Source organism: Gopherus evgoodei, chromosome 2 (genome assembly GCF_007399415.2).
Source record: "Gopherus evgoodei ecotype Sinaloan lineage chromosome 2, rGopEvg1_v1.p, whole genome shotgun sequence".
In the NCBI taxonomy this organism is placed as follows: domain Eukaryota; kingdom Metazoa; phylum Chordata; order Testudines; family Testudinidae; genus Gopherus; species Gopherus evgoodei.
In genome coordinates this window covers 285,830,571-285,855,945 of record NC_044323.1, presented here as the reverse complement: position 1 = coordinate 285,855,945, position 25,375 = coordinate 285,830,571, and the positions used below count along the sequence as shown (strand labels likewise).

General features: G+C 43.4%; 1 protein-coding gene across 1 annotated transcript in view; it reads left to right on the top strand.

Annotated features, from left to right (window-relative positions):
• The window catches only part of FAM135B (family with sequence similarity 135 member B), a 345,065-nt gene that overhangs the window by 65,198 nt on the left and 254,492 nt on the right, over window positions 1-25,375 (top strand). The window contains exon 2 of the mRNA XM_030553878.1: window positions 23,754-23,849. Within this exon, the coding sequence (XP_030409738.1) occupies window positions 23,773-23,849 (77 nt within the window). The 5' untranslated portion in view covers window positions 23,754-23,772. The remainder of the gene's footprint in view (window positions 1-23,753; window positions 23,850-25,375) is intronic.

Below are 25,375 nucleotides of genomic sequence, written 5' to 3'. Positions count from 1 at the left end.
TGTGTATGTGTGTGTATATATATATATACACACACATGCCTATATATGCGTATATATAGATGTGTGTATATATAGGTATTATGGTATTTTGTTGTATTATTTATCCCTTTCCTAATGATTCATAACATTTTCTTAACTTTATTTGACTGCTGCTGCACATTGAGTGGATGTTTTTCAGAGAATTATCCACGAGTCCAAGATCTTTCTCGAGTGGTAACAGCTAATTTAGACCTCTCATTTCCTATATATAGTTAGGATTATGTTGTCCAATGTGCATTACTTTGCATTTATCATAACTGAGTTTCATCTGCCATTTTGTTGCTCAGTCATTCAGTTTTGTGAGATCCTTTTGTAATTCTTTGCAATTTGCTTTAGACTTAATTATCTTGAGTAATTTTGTTTCATCTGCAAATTTTGCCACCTCAGTGTTTACCACTCTTCCAAGATAATTTGTGAGTATGCTCAAGAGTACTGGTCCAAGTACAGATCCCTGGGGGACACTGCTATTTACCTCTCTCCATTCAGTAAACTAACCATTCATTCCTGCCATTTATGTCCTATCTTTTAAGGAGTTACTTATCTATGAGAGGACCTTCGTTCTCATCACATTGATGCTTACTTTGCTTCTGAGCCTTTGGTGAGGGACCTTCTCAAAGGCTTTCTGAAAGTCCAAGTACATTATATTAACTGGATTACCCTTGTCCACATGTGTGATTATCCCCTCAAAGAATTCTAATAAATTGGTGAGGCATGATTTCCCTTTACAGAAGATGTGCTGACTCTTCCACAATATATGGTGTCCATTTATGTGTCTGATAAGTCTGTTCTTTACTGTACTTTCAACCAATTTGCTTGGTACTGAAGTTATCAGCCTGTAATTGCCAAGATCACCTCTGGAGTGTTTTGAAAATTGATATCCCCTTAGGTATCCTCCAGTCATCTGGTACAGAAGCTGATTTGAACAATAGATTGCAGAACTACAGTTAGTAGTTTTGCAATTTCACATTTGAGTTCTTTCAGAACTCTTGGGTGACTACCATCTCGTTCTGGTGACTTATTACTGTTTAATTTATCAATTAGATCCAAAACCACCTCTACTCTCACCTCAGTTTGGGACAGTTTTTCAGATACATCATCTAAAAAGAATGGCTCCGGTGTAGCAATCTCCCTCACATTCTCTGCAGTGAAAACTGATGCAAAGAATTAATGTAGCTTCTTTGATCTGCTCTTTGCAAACACTTCTGTGCCTAAGGGCATTTGTAAAATGGGGATGATATTTCTTTCTTGCTTCACCTGGGTGTGGTGAGATGAAATACTCTGAATTCACATGACAGACTCTTCAGAGGTGCCAAATACTGTTGTTTATGCTGATCTTATCTATTATTGCTGGGATCTTATGTTGTGATGCACAGGTTGTCAGCCTTTTGCATACAGTATCCACCTTTATTCAGTTGTAGCTGAGTCCTCCTCAGCTGCCTCCCACAATCCTTTGCTCTGGTTCCCAAAGTATTGAGAGAGGTGCTTTTTGGAGCACCCTAAATAATTCCTCCCCTTCTTGGTGTTTACACTGCTCATACGTTTTTTATTTTTAATTTTTAAAGCAACTGTGGACTTAACAGCTGTTATATCTGTAAGCTGCTCTACTGCCTGGCCCCCTGGTAACAGGCACACAAGCTCACTGAATAAACTTCCACAGCATGGCTAGCCAGACCCTTTGAAAATCTGGCTGTTGATTTTTCAAGGGTGCTGAGCTCTTAAAGAAGTCAAGTGCCCAACGCAGAAGGAACGTGTGATCATGCCCTTTATGCATCCGCAGTGACCTCAGTGGAAGTTCAGAGTGTGCAGAATCAGGGCCTTAGTAGAGTTGGCAGCATGAAATGCGCTGTTTCTGAACAGGAGCCCTTAATAAAAGTGTTTAAGGTTGGCATTTCCGGTGGCATCCAGCAAACAACCTCTCCTCCCCTTGCAGGAAAAAAAAGTTTTGTTTCCAAAAACTCTACACCTTGGAAACAAAACAAACACGTACTATGGGAAGTCTAGAAATAAACAATTAAAGATCACAATCAGGGCATCGCACTGATTTAACTACATCGATTAAAAAAGCCGGTGCAACTTGTGTGTGTAGACAGTCTCACTGTGTCGGCTGATGTGATAGCAATGGATGAAGGTTGATTGCATGTCAGTCCCCAGACCTCATCTTCATGCCTCACCCTGCCAAATACCCTTATGGACTCCTGGTCCTCTGCATTTCCTCAGTCTCCTAGACCCTTCTTACCTCTTGGTCAGTCCTACAACTGCAGCAGTGCAGTCTGCAGCAAGTTTCTTTATAAACGTCTTTTGTCTTTATATATATAATATATATATATTATATATATAAAGACAAAAGATGTGCACAAACTGATATATATCCCTTGTCTGTCCTTGCATTTCCACATGGCATCTTTCCCGAGCACAACTACAAAGCTAAAGGTTGAGAGCCAAGTCACTTTGAAGATAGGATGACCCCCAAAAAAATTAGGAAAATTTCCCAGAAACGAATGACTGGGGTGTTAGTAAAATATTTCTAATATCTTATTTACATTCCATATGCACAGCTGTAAAGGGCTAGACAGAGGAGTATCTGAACCCAAAGCTCTAAAACATCACAGAAAAATTCTCTCAGGAGATGAGATGTAATGTGTGGGGAAGAAACTGTGCTGACGGGACAGGGTCTGAAAATTGAGCAAGCTTCTCTGAATTTGAATTAGCTCTCAAATAGTTAGCACTGCTCCAGAATAAGAAACTGGACCTGAGAAATGGTAAAACCTCAGAATGCAGGATTTCAGACTGAACGATTCCTTCCATTAAGATCAGAAATAGATATAATTTGTAAAATCTTCCTGGCTCCCTGAGGAATTCAGGAGCCTAACTCACTTAGATGCTTTTGAAAATATTATGTAGTAAGCATTTCCCTATGCATAATAAAACCCAGTTGAAATTTAGTTTTTGTAAATATTGGAGGAGGATTATTTATTTGTTTTACAGTAACACATAGGATTCCCCGTCATGCATCAGGACAAAAAACACAGGCCCTGCCCTGGAAGAGTTTACAATTTATACATTGAATCAAATGGTGGTTCTTGTCTTCAGAACAAATACCTTTAGGATTATAGATGAATGTTTGTTGTTATCTACCGATGCTAGTATTATATAAAATGATTTCTTGCAAGGAAAGTATAGCAACTGTGCCACCACACAATTTAAAAGTTGCATTGAGCTGAGAAGATTAATAATAATTTTCACTCAAACGGTTCACAGTTTTGTGCGTTGCTAAATGAAATCCTATTTCTAATCCAGCAGTCTGTCAGGGGATATTTTTGTCTCTCTCACACAGACATTGTCTTGTACAATACATCGCTATTTCTACAAGCACTGAAAAATAAAAGATTTTAAAGATATAATGGGATAGATCCTCAACGGGTGTAAACTGGCATAGCTCTACAGACCTGTAAAGTTTCATCAATAGTCATCAGTTACGTCTCTAGCTCAGATAAATGTCTCAGCTCTTGGGTTGTTCAGCTATCCTGCTGTTTGGTAATTAATGTTCCTTGCTCAGTGTCAACTCACAAACATCTTCAATTTGTCAGATTCATGGCTGTGTGTTTTATAATTTGTTTGGATGAGTTTGCATGTTCTGATCTGTCAGTGCCATGCAATCATATGAGACCTTCTAAAACAGAGATTCTGCAGGTTTGGAATGAATCAACTTTCTTGGGCAGTTTCATAGAACCTCAAACTTCCTTGAATTTCCCAAAATTGTTAGCAGGTTTTAACATTTTGGATATGATCAGTTTAACTTAACCTATTTTTCATATATGTCAGTAGATGCTTTCTTGTCTTCTGTAAGCAAAGACCACATTGTCACTTGTACAGAATTACAAGCATAAAATCAATGAGTGCATCTCATTAGGAATAAACCCTGTGGTTGAGCATATTGTTTTGACCTTATGCTTAGGGACATATGTATCTTCTATCACACTAAAAAGAAGCACTTCCTACATCCACTCTTTGAAAACGTGCTCTATCTGTATTGACTGCAGTAAACTCAAAGCATTCCTTAATTCACTCAGATGTGCAGTAAATGTACATTCCTTTAATAACAAGAAAAAATCGAGTGTACAATGCTGAAAGCATTTGGCAAAGAATTACGAATAACAAGTTTTAGTAACTCATAATGTGTTTTCAGAGAACTTGCAAACAGAAAACGAGATGACGTGGTAAACGAATTGTTACTAGCAGTTTGTGCACCTCGTTCTAAAAACTGACATGCAAGCCAATTCATCACACACTTTCAAAGTTTGGCACAAGTGGTGATTATATCAGTTTTTTAAAGCAATTGTATCAGTTTCATGGACATTCCTGCAGACACTTATTCATGTGCTGAGCTTTAAGCATGTGAGCAGTCCCGCTGAAGGCAATGGGACTATTCATAAGCATAAAGCTAAGCATGTATGCCAGTATTGGTAAGATCAGGGCCTTTATATTTTGATTTGTGGCACCTTCTTTCCATTCAGTTGTGCATGAACTAATCCTCCTTTTACTTTACCTTATGCCTTGGCTACTCTATACCTTAGTTTTTTGACTCCAGTCTGAGTTATATATTCAGGAATAATCTTGACATTTTTGTGTCTGCAATCAGAGAAAGCCAAAGAAGCTCAATAGTGTGTGTATCTATATCTGTGTGTGTGTATCTATATCTGTGTGTATGTGTGTGTGTATGATATAAGTGTGTGTGTATTTATGACAAGGGTCTGCAAATAAATCAGGATCTCTATCTTAGTCTGTTTTGCAGTGATATCTATTCTAATTCAAAAGAACAAAACGCTTCCCAGTTTATTCTTTACTGCCCGATGAAATCATATGTCTGCCAGGTATTGTTCTGTCCTTCTGTTAGTTCTCATGCTGTGTGAGAATTCTGTTGCATGGATTAACTGGTTAAATGAGGATAAAATCAGAAATGTATCATGAATGTTCACTCATCATCAGAATCCTGAACTTGTTTGTATTAAAACCTTTTAAGACCTTGGTACTTCCTTATCCCTTGATTTCCGTCTTATTTTAGCTTGCAAACTCTTTGATCGGAATCTTGTGTCTATTGGGCACTGTGAATGACCATGATAAAACATAATGATTTGGAAAAAAATAAGCTTTTTTTTTTGTTTTTGTGTGTTTTTTGTTTGTTTGTTTGTTTGTTTGTTTTTTTTTTTTTTTTTAAATTTAAACTCAGAATAAGATGCCATTTCTTGCGAGGAGGAAGTGGCTCTCTGCTATGCTAGGTGTTTAATATGATGCTATACAGTTATATCGTCTCCTTCATCCAGGCAGGTTCCAAAGTGTTTTCCAGTGTACCTCTCTATCATTTCACCTAACATGGAAATGCAGCCACCTGTGAGTTAAAAGAGGGAGCTGTAATGCATCAATATTACAAGACAGCTGTTTCTAGGGGAGGACACAAAGAATGTCTTATCTAAATAAAGCAGCAATGAAGATGTAGCTAGGTGGAAAATAGTCACCTGAGTTGGGACTTAGCTAAGACAATGGGGGTTAACCTGCTGTTGCAAAAGGTACTATGGGATCTCTACCTGTATGTGGTACCTGTATATCTGGTTTTAAATAAGACTTTCCTACCTGCTGGAGGTTCTGTGATGACTAATGTGTTGAGTTTTTTTGGCCAGGCATTGAAAAGGCAAAATGATATATAAACTCCAAGTATTAACCAGAGGTACTTTAAGCATGAAAATTGGACCCTGCTGCTAACAATTACATTTCTAAATCCATGCTTCGGCATCTGTTGTCCTGCTTTTGGGCACATAAAAGACATATTGGCTCCTAAATACATAATTAGTTGACCAGATATGGATTTAGGTGCCTAACATTAAACACCCTGGTTTGGCAATTGGGTGATTCATATATCATTTTATTTCTCTTTCTGTCCAGAGATGGGTAGGTTGATTTGATTTGTTTGAATTAGTTACGTTTAAGCACTGAGGGACAATTTTCAAAGGTGTTTAGGTGCCTGAAGATGCAGATAGACACCTAGCTGTGGTGGGGCAGGATGCACAATAGCTCTTTAACCTCTTCCTTTCCAGTGTGGGGTTTTTACACCCCATCACAGGCACTTAAATATCTGTGAAAATATGTCCCTTAGATCCCACTGATCAGTTTACCCTGGCCTCTAATTTTGCAAGTGAAAATGGTACCAACTGGACATTCTGTGTACCTAACTTGTATCTGCAAGCAGGTAGGTAGATGGCCAAATGTTACCATTTCCCTCAGCAATTTGGGTGGGTGTATATATTTGCAGGGGGAAAAAATAGGCCTTAAAATGTGGCTATTCCTGAACAGTGACTTTGGGCTGCTTTACACTAGGGGAGGGGATCGATCTAAGATACGCAACTTCAGCTATTTGAATAACGTAGCTGAAGTCAAAGTATCTTAGATCGATTTACCTACCGTCTTCACTGCACGGGATCGATGTTCGCGGCTCCCCCTGTCTACTCCGCTACTGCCGTTCGTGTTAGTGGAGTTCCGGAGTCGACAGGAGCACATTCAGGGATTGGTATATCGCGTCTAGATGAGACATGATATATCGATCCCCAAGGAATCGATTGCTACCCGCCGATACGGCAGGTAGTGAAGGCGTAGCCTTTGCAATGTTATCACTGCAGAGTGCTATACTCCATTGTATCTAGCTGATTTTCCTGTTGCACCTGAAACATGGTTGATTGTATTTCCTATCTACCAGCCTCTCAATCTCCAACTGCACTCCAAAAGTCAAGCTCCCATCTCCCCCACTTGGGCATCATCCTGGGCAATAGAGGTTCTGCAGGCTAAATTCTGCTGCTGGCAGGGGTGGCTCTAGACATTTCGTCGCCCCAAGCAGGGCGGCATGCCACGGGGGGGCGCTCTGCAGGTCGCCGGGAGGGCGGCAGGCGGCTCCGGTGGACCTCCCGCAGGCGTGCCTGTGGAGGGTCTGCTGGTCCTGCGGCTTTGGTGGACCACCGGAGCCGCGGGACCAGCAGACCCCCTGCGGCATGCCGCCCCAAGCACGTGCTTGGCGTGCTGGGGTTTGGAGCCGCCCCTGACTGCTGGCTAAACCTCTGCAATCTCATTAGCTTCAGTTAACTTTTGACACTATAGGTTAAAATAGGTCAGTAGAAGGAGGGGCAATCTCTCACCAGTTTTAGTGGATTGTCGTCACAGGACTTAACATTATGTTTTGATGTAGCATTGCATCATCTCCTGGAGTTTCTCCTGATGTTCCCTGGTGGTGATTGGACTATAAAGTGCTAATTAAAAAAATAAAGCTTAAAAGTCTTGCAGGATAATAGGCCTCCAGCTGGGAGATATTGTGAGGTGATTCATCAGTACAGTTCTATGTTAACAGTTAGGTTACAAGAAGTCCCCAGAAACCAAACAGTCACTGTGTTAAATATGCTCCCACTGACTCGTGCAACGGAGAATCATAGAGATGCAGTGATGTATTTATTTTTGGCTTGTAGCAGTGTGATAAACTCAAGAGGATTTAGTTTATCCTCATACCTACCTCTGCTCATTACTTGGAGGATAAACGAGATGTCAGTTTAAGATCTGGCCAACAGGTTGTATTACCCGATGCTGTTCATCCTGTCAGCTCTCGCCTGCTAAGAGTCGAGTCTTGTGAGAGGCTGAGCACTGTCTGTGAGGGATTTGGTGCCCTCACAGGAGGAGTTCAATGCTTTGTAAAATCAGGTACTGGGGTAGGTGTACTGCATCAGTATTTTGGAGAAGAATCCTCCACAAAACATCCAGTTACTGCAGGAAGTGATATGGATGCTTCATAGAATTTTTTTTTTTTACAGAATCGTAGGAGTGGAGGGGACCTTGAGAGGTCATCTAGTCCAGTCCCCTGCGCTCATAGCAGGACTAAGTATTATCTAGATCATTCCTGACAGGTGTTTATCTGACCTGCTCTTAAATCTCCATGATGGAAATTCCACAACCTCCCTAGGCAATTTATTCCAGTGCTTAACCACCCTGACAGGAAGCATTTTTCCTAGTGCCCAGCCTAAACCTCCCTTGCTGCAATTTAAACCCATTGCTTCTTGTCTTATCCTCAGAAGTTAACAACAATTTTTCTCCTTTTAACAACCCTTTACGTACTTGAAAAGTTACCATGTCTTCTCCTTTCCAGATTAAAATTTTTTTTTTAAATCTTCCCTCACAGATCATGTTTTCTAGACCTTTAATCATTTTTGTTGTTCTTCTCTGAACTTTCTCCAATTTGTCCACATCGTTCCTGAAATGTGTCGCCCGGAACCGGACACAATACTCCAGATGAGGCCTGATCAGCACCTAAATTTTGCTTCTGACTGAGTCAATTATGAACCCAACGCCTCTGCGCTTAGATTTCTTCTGCAGTTTGGATTGGATAGTCTATTCTTCCTGAATTTGTAGCCTAAATTATTGTTTAGTGAAGCTACTGTGTTAGGTGAAGGGACAACCATTACAGCTACGTGAAATATTTGCCTGTTCCTGAGGTTGCTCCAATTTCAGTAGTGCTTTGCAATTTTATCAAAACATTTTTTAATACATTTTGTTTATTTTAAGCTGTTAGGTTCATGATGGAACAATGCCAGTTTTTCAACATGCCCTTCTCAAATTTTGAGCCAGACTGCTCGCTGTGATTGGTCATTTAGGTCATGTGTGTGTGTGTTTCTGGATAAAATGAACAGTTAAAAAGAGCACAAAAGCTACCAAGTGAACTCGAAAAGTTGCCATCAGCTGAGACAATAAATTAAACGACTAGTGGCTCTGAATAGTAAATAGCTACAGTACTCCAGGAGCACTCAGGCACTGAAATGTACAATATTGCAGAGGCTGAGAATGCTAATGAAATGCGTCCCCTTGGCTTTGTAATGTTGTTTCTTACAAGGGGGAGAATCTAGTCATGTCATGCTGCTGTATCTCTCTTCAGAGAGAAGGTTCTGAAAAAAAATGTCGTTCATTCTACTTGTCAGGAACTGTGGCTCAGCAGCGTGCAGGAAGGGGCAGCAGGGTGGGCATAAGGTGGAAGAAAACACGGCCAATGAGTTATGAAAGTGTTGGGTAGAAGTTACAGGGCCTGATCATCTGCTGCAGAGCCAGAGTCATGGGAGGCTCTGTCAGCTAGCTGCTGTTCATGGAGATTTCTCCCCAGTTATTCCATCAGGATGTCAGCTCTCCCTTGTAATAGACCATTACCAGCGTGGCCACCATGGCCGCCAGCCCCAGCGAAACCTGCTCGGCTGCTGCGTCACACTCCAACACTCCGGCCACCCCAGCTCCTCTGGAAACGGCATCATGCTAACAGACCAGCCGGCCAGCCAACAGAGGGGAAAGAAACAGAGAAACCTACAGAACATCACTGCTGCTACTGCTTTTCTCCAAAAGAAAAACTAAGTGCATTCAATGCAACTTCCTCAGCTACCCTACTACAGTCTTTGCCAAGGCTCTGCTGCCACGCTGCCCCCAGAACCCCCACACTTGAGGTGGAATCCCTGCAGTGGAGGAGGGGGGCGGGAGTGGAAGGATAATGCAGCCTGTTGTGATGCCTTTCTGCCCTAGCCTTTGAGGGGCCCAGGGAAGGAGGATGACTATCCCTGCCCTAGCTCTCTGCTCTGTCCGTAGCCTGACTTCTCTTCCCATAATCCCCTTGCTCGTGGTTTGGGGGATGAGGGGATGCCATTGCAAAGACAGCTGAGGGTCTGTGCATATAGAGTCCCTTCCACTCATGGTTCTGGTGGGAATGATGGGGCCCAAAATTAAGGCTAAGATTTTGTCACTCATATTTTTAGTAAAAGTCATGGACAGGTCACAGGCTTCCATGGATTTTTCCTTGTTGCCTATGACCCATCAGTGACTTTTACTAAAAATATGCATGACAATGGGGAGTTGCAGGCTTCTCACACAACCCTGGGGGGTCCAGCTCAGAGCTGCAGGGTCCCCCTACCACTCCTGGCTCCAAGCTCAGAGCACCTCCACCGCCTGTGGTGGCCAGGAGCTCCTGGGGCCCTGCAGTTCCCAGCCACCATGGGTGGCAGGAGGACCCTGCAGCTCCTAGGCACTGGGGGCTCAAATCACGGAGGTCTCCGGAAGTAACGGATTCCGTGACAGAATCATAGTCCTACCCATAATTAGCAAATGATCCTGAGTACACAAAACCCAATGATGAGAACTTGGGATCAGAGTCTAATACTTCTCATGTGGAATAGTATCTCACTCCATTATGGTCTAATTGAAATCAATTGATTATGGTGCTACTCATTGTAAGGGTACCAGGAACTGGCCTTTTAATAATATTGCTGCAGAGTAAAAGCAGCTGAGCTCTGAGATCAGCCATCCTCCAATGTAGCCTAATCTCCCAGAGAATAACTTGGCCTTGAGTCTAAATGAAAGGGCAACATTTTTTGCTGCGCGCAAGCTGTCCACACCAATGCATGTGACTCTCATGTGGATGTAGAGCTTTTAGCAACAGAATTATCTCTGGTTTTGGCAAGCAAAGTCGCCTGTGGATATGTCACACTTCAAGCTGCCGTCTGCACAGATTTGACAAACGAAATGTGTTACAGTTTGGTGCTTGAAAGGGAGATCTCCCAGGGAAGCCCGGGGTGGCTTAGCAGAAAGTTGTGCTGGTGACTCAGGAGCTGGCTTCCCACCTCTCATTTGGAGCTTCATGTCTGTGCTCTCCGGATTCACACAACTGAGTGCCACAGAGCATTTTGGAAAGTACTGTAACTGTCCAGGAATGAATGAAGTCGACACGCAGAAGTCAGGGTGTTGGAATTTTTGTCTAGTGACTTGAGAGAGATGTGATTTGTAGAGCCTACTTGTCTGTGATTTGGCTGGGTGAGAGTTAGCTTTCTGTGCTTGAGAATTCAGCAGCACAGCCTAAGGGCAACTCCAGACCCTAGGACTCATAGACTCAAGGACTGGAAGGGACCTCGAGAGGTCATCGAGTCCAGTCCTCTGCCCTCATGGCAGGACCAAATACTGTCTAGACCATCCCTGATAGACATTTATCTAACCTACTCTTAAATATCTCCAGCGATGGAGATTCCACAACTTTCCTAGGCAATCTATTCCAGTGTTTAACTACCCTGACAGTTAGGAACTTTTTCCTAATGTCCAACCTAAATCTCCCTTGCTGCAGTTTAAGCCCATTGCTTCTTGTTCTATCATTGGAGGCTAAGGTGAACAAGTTTTCTCCCTCCTCCTGATGACACCCTTTTAGATACCTGAAAACTGCTATCATGTCCCCTCTCAGTCTTCTCTTTTCCAAACTAAACAAACCCAATTCTTTCAGCCTTCCTTCATAGGTCATGTTCTCAAGACCTTTAATCATTCTTGTTGCTCTTCTCTGGACCCTCTCCAATTTCTCCACATCTTTCTTGAAATGCGGTGCCCAGAACTGGACACAATACTCCAGTTGAGGCCTAACCAGCGCAGAGTAAAGCGGAAGAATGACTTCTCGTGTCTTGTTTACAACACACCTGTTAATGCATCCCAGAATCATGTTTGCTTTTTTTGCAACAGTATCACACTGTTCACTCATATTAAGCTTGTGGTCCACTATGACCCCTAGATCTCTTTCTGCCATACTCCTTCCTAGACAGTCTCTTCCCATTCTGTATGTGTGAAACTGATTGTTCCTTCCTAAGTGGAGCACTTTGCATTTATCTTTATTGAACTTCATCCTGTTTACCTCAGACCATTTCTCCAATTTGTCCAGATCATTTTGAATTTTGACCCTGTCCTCCAGAGCAGTTGCAATCCCTCCCAGTTTGGTATCGTCCGCAAACTTAATAAGCGTACTTTCTATGCCAACATCTAAATCGTTGATGAAGATATTGAACAGAACCGGTCCCAAAACAGACCCCTGCGGAACCCCACTTGTTATACCTTTCCAGCAGGATTGGGAGCCATTAACAACTACTCTCTGAGTACGGTTATCCAGCCAGTTATGCACCCACCTTATAGTAGCCCCATCTAAATTGTACTTTCCTAGCTTATCTATAAGAATATCATGCGAAACTGTATCAAATGCTTTACTAAAGTCTAGGTATATCACATCCACCACTTCTCCCTTATCCACAAGGCTCGTTATCCTATCAAAGAACGCTATCAGATTAGTTTGACACGATTTGTTCTTTACAAATCCATGCTGGCTATTCCCTATCACCTTACCACCTTCCAAGTGTTTGCAGATGATTTCTTTGATTACCTGCTCCATTATCTTCCCTGTCACAGAGGTTAAACTAACTGGTCTGTAGTTTCCTGAGTTGTTTTTATTTCCCTTTTTATAGATGGGCACTATATTTGCCCCCTTCCAGTCTTCTGGAATCTCCCCCGTCTCCCATGATTTCCCAAAGATAATAGCTAGAGGCTCAGATACCTCTTCCATTAACTCCTTGAGTATTCTAGGATGCATTTCATCAGGCCCTGGTGACTTGCAGGCATCTAACTTTTCTAAGTGATTTTTTACTTGCTCTTACCTTATTTTCTCTTCTAAACCTACCCTCTTCCCGTAAGCATTCACTATACTAGACATTCCTTCAGACTTCTCAGTGAAGACCGAAACAAAGAAGTCATTAAGCATCTCTGCCATTTCCAAGTCTCCCGTTACTGTTACCCCCTCCTCATTGAGCAGTGGGCCTACACTGTCCTTAGTCTTCCTCTTGCTTCTAATGTATTGATAAAAAGTCTTCTTGTTTCCCTTTATTCCCATAGCTAGTTTGAGTTCATTTTGTGCCTTTGCTTTTCTAATCTTGCCTCTGCATTCCTGTGTTATTTGCCTATATTCATCCTTCGTGATCTGACCTAGTTTCCATTTTTTATATGACGCCTTTTTATTTTGTAGGTCACGCAAGATCTCAAAGGTAAGCCAAGGTGGTTTTTTGCCACATTTTGTATCTTTCCTAACCATCGGAATAACTTGCTTTTGGGCCCTTAATAGCGTCCCTTTGAAAAACTGCCAACTTTCCTCATTTGTTTTTCCCCTCAGTCTTAATCCCATGGGACCTTGTCTATCAGCTCTCTGAGCTTACCAAAATCCGCCTTCCTGAAATCCATTGTCTCTATTCTGCTGTACTCCTTTCTACCCTTCCTTAGAATTGCAAATTCTATGATTTCATGATCACTTTCACCCAAGCTTCCTTCTACTTTTAAATTCTCAACAAGTTCCTCCCTATTGGTTAAAATCAAGTCTAGAACAGCTTCCCCCCTAGTAGCTTTTTCAACTTTCTGAAATAAAAAGTTGTCTGCAATGCAGTCCAGGAACTTATTGGATAGTCTGTGCCCCGCGGTGTTATTTTCCCAACATATATCTGGATAGTTGAAGTCCCCCATCACCACCAAATCTTGGGCTTTGGATGATTTTGTTAGTTGTTTGAAAAAAGCCTCATCCACCTCTTCCGCCTGATTAGGTGGCCTGTAGTAGACTCAGCCAGCCAAACAGGAACCTTCCACATACAGAAGGGTACGTGTTGCCTGTGTGAGTCTGCCCCCTTCTTCCGTGGAACCATGGAAGTTCCAGTACCAAGGGACTCATTGTGGAGGAGGGAACAGGATTTTCCCCAAGTGCCAGGACTGTCAGGAAACCTACCCCAGGAAGTGTGGCTGGGCCCAGCTGTACAGATTTAGAGGTCTCCCAACACACTATAGATCTGATCCTGCAAGCAGTTACTAACTCACAAAGTGCCATTTACTTTGTAGAGTGAATAAACACTATTCTTGTGAGCGAGGGCTTGTAGGAGCTGACCCAGTGAGAGGGCAGTGCACTAAGGTGTCTGTGGTAGCTGGCATTAGAAGTCCTGCTCTCCTCTTCAGAAAGGAGGAAGTATTAATGTAAGGGTACATCTACACTACCGCCGGATTGGCGGGTAGCGATCAATCTATTGGGGATCGATTTATTGCGATAAATCGATCCCCAATCGCTCTCCCGTTGAACTCCAGCAGTGCAAGAGGCGGAAGCAAGGTCGATGGGGGAACCACGGCATGCCACGAGGACGCAAAGTAGGTAATTTTAATTCGATCTAAGATACATCGACTTCAGCTACGCTGTTCTCATAGCCAGAATTGCATATCTTAAATCGATTTCCCCTCCGTCACACACACAGCGTAGACCATTTAGGTGCTGGGTTAACTTGCAGTTTCAGCTCTGACCAGTGGAAATTCTTGTTTTGAACAGACTCCACAAAGCCTGGTTAGATCAGCCTGGTTAGATCAGCCCTAGGCCTGGTTAGATCAGCCCTAGGCCTAACTGCAACTCCCTTGGAAGTGGAAGGTCAAGACATACCATGCAACATAAGCATCAGACTTCCATTTTGTTTGTGAGCGGTTTGATTTGTCTCTGGCTGCATGCCAAAATCTGGTGCAGTTGTGCGTCAGTTTAGTCCCCAGCACTTTGAGCACATCTCGACCAATCTGATTATGGCTCTGCATATTGTATTGCTTGTACTTGCGTCGTTCTGAAACCACTGCCTGCCCAAAGAACCAATACCATCATCATGACAGCGAGCCTGTTGTAGTCATCTGACCCTTCGTTTGGGCTCAGTCATATCTTTGAATTTCATGCTCATGGGTCCCCATGGGAGCTCCCCACTCCTGGGCAATTTTCCAATCCCTAGTGGGAGGTCAGCTCACTCCCAGGGTCTTGTAAGCAAGACTTTGGAGCGGATCCTGGAGCTGGGGCGCGGAGCAGCTCCGGAGCAGTGGAGCTGCAGGTTTTTGCCTGGAACTGGAGCAGAGCTGGAGCACAGTTCCAAAGCCCTGCTTTTAAGAGTCCAGTTTATAGTCCCTTGGTCTCTAGGGTTACCAGACATCCCGTTTTGGCCAGGACAGTCCTGTTTTTTTAAGCCCTATCCTGGCCATCCCAAGTGTGGGGGTTTTTTGCGGGGGGGGGAAGTGGGCATTTGTCCCATTTGCTCTTGGCAACTTGATCAGTTCGCAAGAGGAAGTGCAACAAATGCCCACTTTTTTTATAGAAGTGAGGTGCAGGGAGATGAGCGGTGATGCCAGCCTCATGGGGGAGGGGAGGCGGGACTCAGATGGGGGGCACACAGGGCTCGAGTGAGCAGTGATGCCAGCCCCAGCCTTTGAGAAATATGGTTACTTTTTCTAATATGTGTTCCATTGCTCGCCCAAGCCCTGCCTGCCCCAGGTGTGGGGAGAGGGGCTTGGGCCAGCCCAATGTGGGGGAGGGGTGGGGTTCAGGCAAACCCTGTGGGAGGGGACCTTGGGTGATTGGTTCAGGCCTGTCCCACATGGAGTCCCATTTCCCTTCAAGACCTATGGTCACCCTACTTGTCTCCAGTCCCTGGTAGCCCTTCATAGGTCGCTAGCTGGAAGCAGCCTTTCAGGGTTTTTGCTCTTATCAATTGTGTAGTGTCAGTCTGCACTAAACTGAAGGGTGAATGGAAGGGTTAGCAACAGCTGCAGGCTGAGATCCCCTTGCTCCTGGAGCTAAGGAGCAGACCCTGGCATCCTCCCTCCTCCTGGGAAAAACTCCCCCACAGTTGTGTCCAGACTTCCTCTTTTGAGGCTTCACTTCCCCAGGTGGAACACATTTGGTAAGTGTGCCTAACTGAGACTGTCTTAGTGCAAGAATGCTTGTTAGCTTTTTCACTAGTGGGATGGAAGTGTGTCCCATCATGCCTGTGAATTGTTTCCAGTCCCTGCAGTGCGGAATGCCGTTTCACACACAACGGTATTTCAGAGATCACGGGCACTGAGAGTATTTTTAATTCATTTTCAGGGATTTTTAGTTTACGTTTTATTACCAACTTAGGAACCTAAAATTTCTCAGCTTACCTACTGTGACAAAGTTCCTCCTCTACCTCAGGGCCGGCCGGGGGGGGCAAGAGGGGCAATTTGCCCCAGGCCCCGGGCTCCACAGGGGCCCCCACGAGAGTTTTTCGGGGCCCCTGGAGTGGGGTCCTTCACTTGCTCCGGGGGGCCCAGAAAACTCTTGTGGGGCTGGGCCCCTGGAGCTTCTTCCACTCCCGGTCTTCGCTGGTGGGGGGGTCCTTCCACTCCAGGGCGGAAGGACCCCCCGCCAGCAAATTACCACCAAAGCGGGACCTGCCGCCGAAGTGCAACCTGGTCTTCGGCGGTAATTCGGCGGCGGGGGGCCCTTCCATTCCGGGACCCACTGCCGAAGTGCCCCGAAGACCCGTGGCGGGGGCTTCCTGCCGCCGAACAGGGCCAGCTCTAGACATTTCGCCGTGCAGGGGGCAGCCTGCCGCTTGCCGGTCCCGTGGCTCTGGTGGACCTCCCGCAGGCACGCCTGTGGATGCTCCACTGGAGCTGCAGGACCAGCGGACCCTCCGCAGGCATGCCTGCGGGAGGTCCACTGGAGCCGCCTGCCGCCGATGGCCCCAGGCCCCCGGAATCCTCTGGGCGGCCCTGCTCTACCTTGGTGGGTCCTGTGCTTATTGCAGATTTGCTCACCTCAGTGATCTTCCCCACAGTCTGGGTCAACTCCTCCTGTGTCTGATCAGGAGTTGGGAGGTTTGGGGGGAACCCGGGCCCGCCCCCTACGCCGGGTTCCAGCCCAGGGCCCTGTGGATTGCAGCTGTCTATAGTGCCTCCTAGTACAGTTGCGTGACAGCTACAACTCCCTGGGCTACTTCCCCGTAGCCTCCTCACAACAACTTCTTTATCCTCACGATAGGACCTTTCAGCTGGTGTCTGATAACACTTGTACTCTTCAATCATCCAGCCTTCCGACTCTCAGCTCCTAATGCCTTTTGCTCCCAGCTCCTGGCATGCACACTACAAACTGAAGTGAGGTCCTTTTTAAACTCAGGCACCCTGATTAGCCAGCATGTCCTAATTGATTCTAGCAGTTTCTTCTCAATTGGCTCCAGGTGTCCTAATAAGCCTGCCTGCCTTAATTGGTTCCAGCAAGTTCCTGCTTGTTCTGGAACTGTCCCTGTTACCTTACCCAGGGAAAAGAGATCTATTTAATCTGGGACTAATATATCTGCCTTCTAACACTTTCCTGTATCCATCTGGCTGGACCCTGTCACAACTGGTATACTTGTGAAAGAAACAAGCATGTTTTGTGGATTATATGGCAGGATAAGGTCATGTGCCTTGTATTCATTTGTATCTATCCATCCATCCTGCCTTGCAACATAAAGAGATAATTCAAGGACATGTTGCGGGCTGGAACTTTTACAAAACAATAGGAACAGTTACCTGCAGCTATCCCATCTTGTGCTGTGATCCCATTACATTCCACAACCTAAACAGGAAAATATATCAATGGAAGATCTACAAGATTAATCCTTGATACTTTTGAGTCAGTGCAGAATATTGAAGGGCACAATGTGGCTGCAGATGCTCTGTTTTTCAGAGGACATATCAAATTTAAATCCTGAATAGTTGTGGCCATTTAAAAAAAAAAAGTGGCTGACTCTTCTGTCCTGGCTAAATTCAAAATTGGGTCAGTACACTGCAGTCCAGAAAACCCAAATGCTAGAGCTATATAGAGGCCATGCTCCTCTTTCTTTTTTTTTTTAAGGGTATTTTGTAGGTTATTCTTCAACTATTCGTCTAATAATAATTGCAAGGCCTGGTATTGCTATTCTTTATCATTCAGATAGGGCAGGTATAATAATTGCAAGGCCTGGTATTGCTATTCTTTATAATTCAGATAGGGCAGGTATTACCATGTGCCCTGAGTACTCTACCGTTCGTTGTCCTTATTCAAATACTAAAACCTTGTCGTATTCAAAGTCTTGGAACTAAAATAACATGGCTGACATAATTTAAAGGTGATTAATATAGGCCACTAATATAATAAAGGCTCCATCTCCCCTGTACTAATGATGCCCATGGGTTCATGGACATGAGGATGATGTGCAACAGAAGTGCTGACTGGCCTCTGTGATTGTTCTGAATCAAAATAACTCACCTGCTTTGGGGGCATCTTGATTCAATAGTGACTTTAGGGTCTCCTGGGACCCATTTCACTTGAGAAAAGGCAAATGATAGAAAAACTAAAAGGAAATATGTTAACTATTTACGCAAAATGATCTGTTCTACCTTGTGTTTACTTGTGACACTCTGAGTAGATTGCCTGGACCTGAAGAACGTCTCTGTGTAAGCTCGAAAGTTTCTCTCCCTCACCAACAGAGGTTGGTCCAATAAAAGATATTACCTCAGCCATCTCACCTTGTTTCTCTAAAAAGAAAAGACATTTAATCTATTTTCACCTTTCCCCAACACTTTATCCTAACTGACGGTTTCTGAGTTTGAGTCACGATTGCTCTATTTTTCAAAGGCTGTTTATTATTTTGCTCCTGTGTCGCTGACTTTATTCATATCTATGCTAGGAGCAGATATGTATGGAGAAGAGAGTAATGCAGTTTTACCATGACTGTTTTTTTTATAAACACAATTGTAGCTTTTAGAAAAACTTAAATTCTCTCCTCCATCTTGCAAATATTAGCTTCCCAGGGAACCCGTAACAAAATACATTTTTTCTAAATGTAGAAATAGCAGGGAATGTATTATGGAGACTCATCTCTAAGATGTGCTGTGCTTCCTGAGGAACACAGCTGGGTTCTCTTCTTTAAACTTTGCCCTAAATGAATGCTTCTAGGTTTGAGTCATTGCTTTCTCTGGGAAGGTGTTTTTATTTTGCTCTTTTGTCCCTGACTTTCTGATGAATCCTGTGATGGAATCAGACAAGTATGGCCAAAGCACTGAGGAAATGTCTGGTTTATTTTTTTTTTTGGCCAAGAATACATACAGAACGCAGGGCAGATTTATAATCTGCTAGGGGAGGTAAACACATTTTATGTTGTAGTAGAATAGCTTCTGAAAGTAAATCAAAGTAGGGGCCAGATCCTGCAGCCCTCAGTAGTGTGATTAGCGCCATCAAGAGTCCTGTGAGGACTGTGGATGCCATTAGGATTATTACTGTCTATAATACAGTAATGCTACTGGGCCAGATTCTGTCCTCAGTGAGACGCAATATATTTCCACTGAAATCAACATCCAGCCAATTGCTCTGAATCATGGTTGTTGCAATTATGATTTCTTTAGTTTATCTCTGTGTTTACCTGTGTATGTACCAAATAACCATTTTATCAATGCCTATAGCTCAATCAGTTGTACTACCAAAATAAGTAGTATAACTTAGTAGGTAGCCCAAACAGCCAGCTACTAAACATTGCCCATGGGAAGGGCCAATGAGCATGAACACAAGCATCATATTTTGGCCAAATGATTACAACTTCATCATAATTTAAACAACCACCAACAGTCCTTAAAGGCAATCTGGTCCAGCAGCAGCAAAAGAAAATAACAGCAAGTGTTCCTTTTAAATGCAAATGAGATCATACATATTTATCTACCATACAGATTAGGACATGCTGTCATTTGCAGAAGATGTCCAGATTTCCAACATGGGAGACCGCACTCCTATCCTCATCCACTCAAATTTAACAGCATGAAGGGGAATCTAACCCCTGTGGGCACGAAAAATTGCCCAGATTTGTGACCCTGTAATTAAATAAATCATAAATTAATAAAACCATGACAATCTGGGCCCCTCTGTTGTGTAGATTTTGCCAGCACAACACAACCAGTGCAGTTGCCTGAAATGTTAAAGTGGAACTTGCTAAGACCAATGAACCATAGACCCTGAAATGTAACTGATCCAGCTTATCCTCCATAGCCATTACTCTCTAAAAGCTATGTCTTCAGTGAAGAGTGAATTCAGCTAATAATTTGAGTGATGCCCCAAACTTGAGTCTTGTCTACACACGCAAACCCTTAACTCAGGTGTCATGGTGCTTTTAACTTGAGTTTGCAGGCCCAAGGGCTGGGGAGTTGTATAGGCTGAAACTCAAGTGAATACAATGTCTGAGTGCAGACTAGCTCCCACCTGAGTGCTCCTGGCCCTTCCCACAATTCCCCTGTGTGCCCAGGAAGGACAGTTGATCTCCTGCAGTTCAGTAGGAATGAATTCACAGAGCATCTCAATTTACTGCAGTACAGAGAAACAGAGGATGTGGCCCCAGAAATCTTAGCACCACACAGAAGTGGTGTATGCAATGCCAGTGTGCATACAGCAGTTGTAGTATTATTTCACAGTGTGGCCTCTCTCACTAAAGCAAGGCTAACTTGAAAGGAGTAACTTGAATATAGTTAACTCTGCAGTGCAGACCTACCCTCAGGGAGCCAGTGTGGGATACTCTCAGCGTCTTGTGGAGTAGCATAGAGAGGCCTACTTCTATCCAGTGCTCTCTTTATAGGCAATACTCCACCAGCCAATCCAAACTCAGAGGTGCTTGGACTGATCAATGGCAGCCTCGCTAATGAGGGAGGGCTGCCATTGGCAGGCCTGTCCCCCATGTCACTTCACCACCTGGGTTGCCTTGCGCCTGCTTTATTCTTGTTCCGAAATGTTAGCGTGGCATGTAGTGCTTCGTTTAAAAGCACTCAAAGTGCTATCCAACAGAGAGGTGCCCAGGGGCATTCCCTAAACACTCGCCAGTCGTCTTAGACAAGTATGTGCCATATCTTCAATATTGGCAATATTCTCTACAATACTGCAAATACTGATGTCATACGTTGGCCCTCGGTAACAGCACAATCGGCCAGGTAGCTACTCTACTTTTAGGTAATGCTCATTTAACTAACTACCCTGTGATACATTTTAGCTTAAATTGTCCTGAGTGATTAGTGAGTATGGGTGCCTCTATTTTTTGAGTGCCCAACTTTAAGCACCTTATTTTCAAAGGACCATGTTTTGAAAATTGGGTACCTTTAAGGATAAGTTAGGTGCAGCACCCAAAATCATTGGTCACTTTTGAACATTTATTCTTTTTCTTGAAGCTATGTGACTTCAGCTCTTCTCTGGGTCTATTGTTTGTGCTGTTGGTGCCCTCCATTGAAGTATCTTTGACAAACGTAACTTTTATGTCCGTCCTACCGAGGGCTTTATCAAGAATGAAATGAGGGTGGGCCATTCTTGTTACAGTTTTAGAAAGCTAGGTAAGGTACAAATTGCATTAGCTCTGCCAGAGCATCACACTGAGTTTACCTTCACTGCTCCTGAATTTTACTGGAAATCATTATGACATAACACTGACTTGACTGATACATTCATTTCCTTACCTTGGGGGTATGTATTAAAAAAAATGGAATGTTTGGCAATTATTTTATTTATATATAATATAAATTGCATAGTTGTAGCTCTTGTCAGTCTGGAATCATTGTCTGCAATGCATATTTTTCCAGTGGAGGAAATAAAGCTCAGCAAAGCACCTTTTGAAAAATGAGATTGCTTGAGAGGGGCAGGGGTTAAGAAAAAAATAGTGTTTAAATCATCAGTGAAATAAAAAGCCAGTCACCTGGAAAACATACAGGCAGGAGTGGGCAACCAAACTTATCAGATAGCTACAGTGTAATACTGTCTCCTGATTTGAAAATATACAACATCAGAATCTTTCCCAGCCTTGCATTGATGTATTGGAGTGGGTGGGAGGCATTTAGTGTACCTTTGTGCATGATACAAATGAACAAAATAGTCTGAAGAGAGTCTCCCCTATTGCAGAAGCTGGGCAGAATTCCAAACTAGATCCCCTCTTTTAGGTGCTGAAACTGAGGGTGCTGCTGCTCCCCCTGGCTTGAAGTGGTTTCCATCATATGAAGGGTTTACAGTTTGGATCAATGGCTCTAGGCACTCCCCACTATACAAATTGTTCCAGCAGCCCTGGTCCCTTTGGATGCTAAATGGAAAGCCTGCCAATGCATCCGCTACTACTCCGTGGCACCAGAACGTCAGGCACGCTTTCCCACCTCCCCCGTTGTGTACAGTAGACAGCTATCTACGCTCAGACTGATTCTCATGAGACATCCTTCTCTGCACTTACACTCTGCTCCTCTACCTGAGACCACTGTGTATGTGTGAAGTAAACAAATCTGGGGGCCATATTTGTGACATTCTATACCTGGGGGGAGTGTCCTGGAACCCCCATCATCCTCATTTTCATAGAATTGTGATCTTACCTTACAAGGCATGGGTTTTATGTATCAGGGGAAAGGGTATGATCTGCTGAAAGTCATTTCTCTATACATATATGTGTATCATTAATGCATAAGAAGTTATGAGAATTGTGTTGTATGGTGGTCGTTATAGCATGCTGTAAGTTGGGGAATCAGCCAGATATTAGTCCCCTAGAAGCAACAGCAAGGAAAGTAATCAACATTCAGGCAATCAATCAGTCCATCAACAGCCATTGTCCAGCAAGGGAGCTACAGTGCAATGACTCACCTGCATGAGGCCGCACCAGGGAATTGCTCAGCCTTACCTGGAGACTCAGCAATGCCCCCAGACATGCCTGGACTTGTGTTTCCAAGCACGTGGACTGAGGGTATAAAACAGACAGAGAGGACACATACTGGGCCCTTCTCCTGTCCCCACCTACGCTGCAAGCAACTAAGACACTGAGAAGAAGACAAGACTTCAACAAAGGAGATTGGCCCAGGTTTAAGGAACAAACCTGTATATTAAGGCCTGCAGTATCCAGTGAAGTCAGAAAATCAGCTTAATCTAGATGTTGCCCAGTCTAATAGGGTTAAGAGTTTAGACTACATGCTTATATTTCTTTTCTTTTGGTAACTAACTCTGACTTTTTGCCTAACACTTAATATCACTTAAATTTTATCTTTGGTAGTCAATACATTTGTTTAACTGTTTATCTTTACCAGTGAGTTTGCCTGAAGTGTTTGGTAATCTGGTCAGGTTTGCAAAGGCTGGTGTAGGCCCACTTTCCATCGATGAAGTGGTGAACCAATTAATAAATCCGCACTGCTCATGTTGAGCAGTGCAAGACAGAATATTCCTGAGGTACAGTGCTGGAAGCTGGGGGGATATGGTTCTAGTGCCTTTCTCTGGGTGATTCATGAGTGACTGTGGGAACATTTATGCAATCTAGCTGGGTGTGGGGCTCCACATGCTGTTGTGTTGAGTGATCATAGCACCTGGAGGGGTTTGCCGCTGGTCACTAGCAAGGCATTGTGAGAGAGAGCCTAGCCTGGAGAGAGTTAAGGGGGCACAATCCCAGGCTGCACCCTGGGGGTCCTGTCACAATCTTGTCTGTGACATCTGTGATACAGACTAATTTTCCTGTCCCAAAGAGCTTACGTGGCAATCCCTGCTATTCATTTTTTCTGGAGTTAGTTCTGTTCCATGTGAAACCTCCCTTCCTTGTCTTTGATAAGTGCCTTGGTGGGAGAGGGCACAGGGAATGGGAGCAAGAGAACTCTGTACCGCTGTGGTGTTTGGCTGGAGACTGAATTTTCCATTCTCTAAAATGAGTATAACAACATCTCTCTTTCCCCCGAGGAATACTGAGAGAGCTTGGAAAGCACTCGGAGGTTCTAGGCTGAAGGATACTATGTACCTTTCAATGATTATGATATAGCCTAATGTAGCATTATTGCTGCACCCTCAGGCTGTCTTTGTCTTTTATGACTCACAATCATGACTTGGATAGGGCTCTTATCAATAAAAAGCCTGAACAGAGTCCATTGAAGTCAGTATAAAGACTCCCACTGAGTTCACTGGGTCATGGATGAAGCCCAAAGTGCTGAAGCAAGATGTAGGAACTTAAGTGAATTTGTTATTAAGCAAACTGTTCGGCATGTTTAAAATACCTGTTTGTGTCATTTAGGTGATGACCTGAAAAGATCATGTCTGAGGTACAGGGAACGGTCGAGTTTTCTGTGGAACTACACAAATTCCACAATGTGGATCTCTTCCAGAGAGGGTGAGTTTGGAGCTTCCTTTAGTTTTTAGCTGCTTGTATAATGCCCATTTATGGAAAGGACCTAGACTCTGAAATATGTTGCTTCCTGCTAATGCAGTTATACTTCATGTAATCCGGTGTGTGTGGGGATCATTAGTCTTTCCTCACAGTCAAGGAAACTGGAAGCATGTTATTTCCACTTATCTATAAAATCTGACTGCCTGAATTATTAAAACAATGTGTTTATAAAACTAGATCAAATGGATTTAACCAGCTGCTTAAGTTTAGGCCCAGTGACTGCTTTACCTCTCCTGGGTTAACTCTGATCTTCCAACATGAATGACAGTTGTACTCCATGACTTTTCTTTCCTGCGTCATGTTAAATAATGCTCACACTGGGGTCATAAATGTAATTGCTCTATTTTCCTATAATGGAGTTTAATGGAATTCTACTAATTCACATTTAGAATTGGAACACTGAGCATTTGTTACATCCTGTATCTAATATTTAGAATCTTTGGTTCTATTAACCTCCATGTATTATAAGCCCGGTGTGGTTTTAAAATCAATGCTTCAGAAGAAGGGCAACTTCCAGTAAACTTATTTAACTTTTCCCCTGGACCTTGCCTGGTGGTAGAGGTATGGCAAATATGTGACTACTAAATGGTGGTAGCCTCTTCTAAAGATTGCATGGTGACTGGGCTTCTAGTGACTGTGATTAGATCACAGGTGTATTTTGTGATTTCTTTCATCAGGGCCAGGGACCTATACTGAAGATCTGCTCAAGGTTGCCAGTGGAACTGGATAGATTCAGACAGCCCTGTGGGTGTGCACTTTGTTGCTAATTGACTATTCTATTGCGTGTCTGCTGGGATATTTATTTTTGTCAGTGAGTTTTTATATGATGACTCAGAAATGCCCTTTACCTAGCTGCAACCCCCATCCTACCTCCCATGTCAGTGAATGGCAGATGACTTGGATATGCCAGTAACTGACAGTGTTACCTGAACTGTGAAACTGCTCCAGCTGTGGGATAGTTTAGCTAATCAGAGCTGCCTGCACCGGAAAATGGAATATAAATTTTCTTACTATGATGAAATGTTCAGTGAACCCATGAAATTTTTTTCTATGAAGCCCTTGAAATGGTCAAGGTAGCATGAAGGCCATATGATCTATAGCAGTAGGTGCTGATTAAAACTAAAACACAAATCACTCTTGAATAGATACTTATTTTAGATTTGAACCAATAATACACTTTTTTTTCTGCCAAGTTGTGCACTCTTGAGAAATGAGGACCAGATAGGCACCAGTTGAGTATCAGCATAGCTCCATTGAACTTAAAGCAGCTCCATCTCTTCATTCTATTCATTGCCTGGAGAACAATGTTTAGAGCCCTTATTCTCGAAAACAGCCTTGATTATACCAAATCTAACTATTAGAAAGAGAGCAAACATGCCTTTTAATCAAGGGACTTGATTCAACTTAATCACAAAATGGTTTAATTTGCAAGGAGTTTACTGTGTTCTGTACATTTTAGCTCTCTCTGC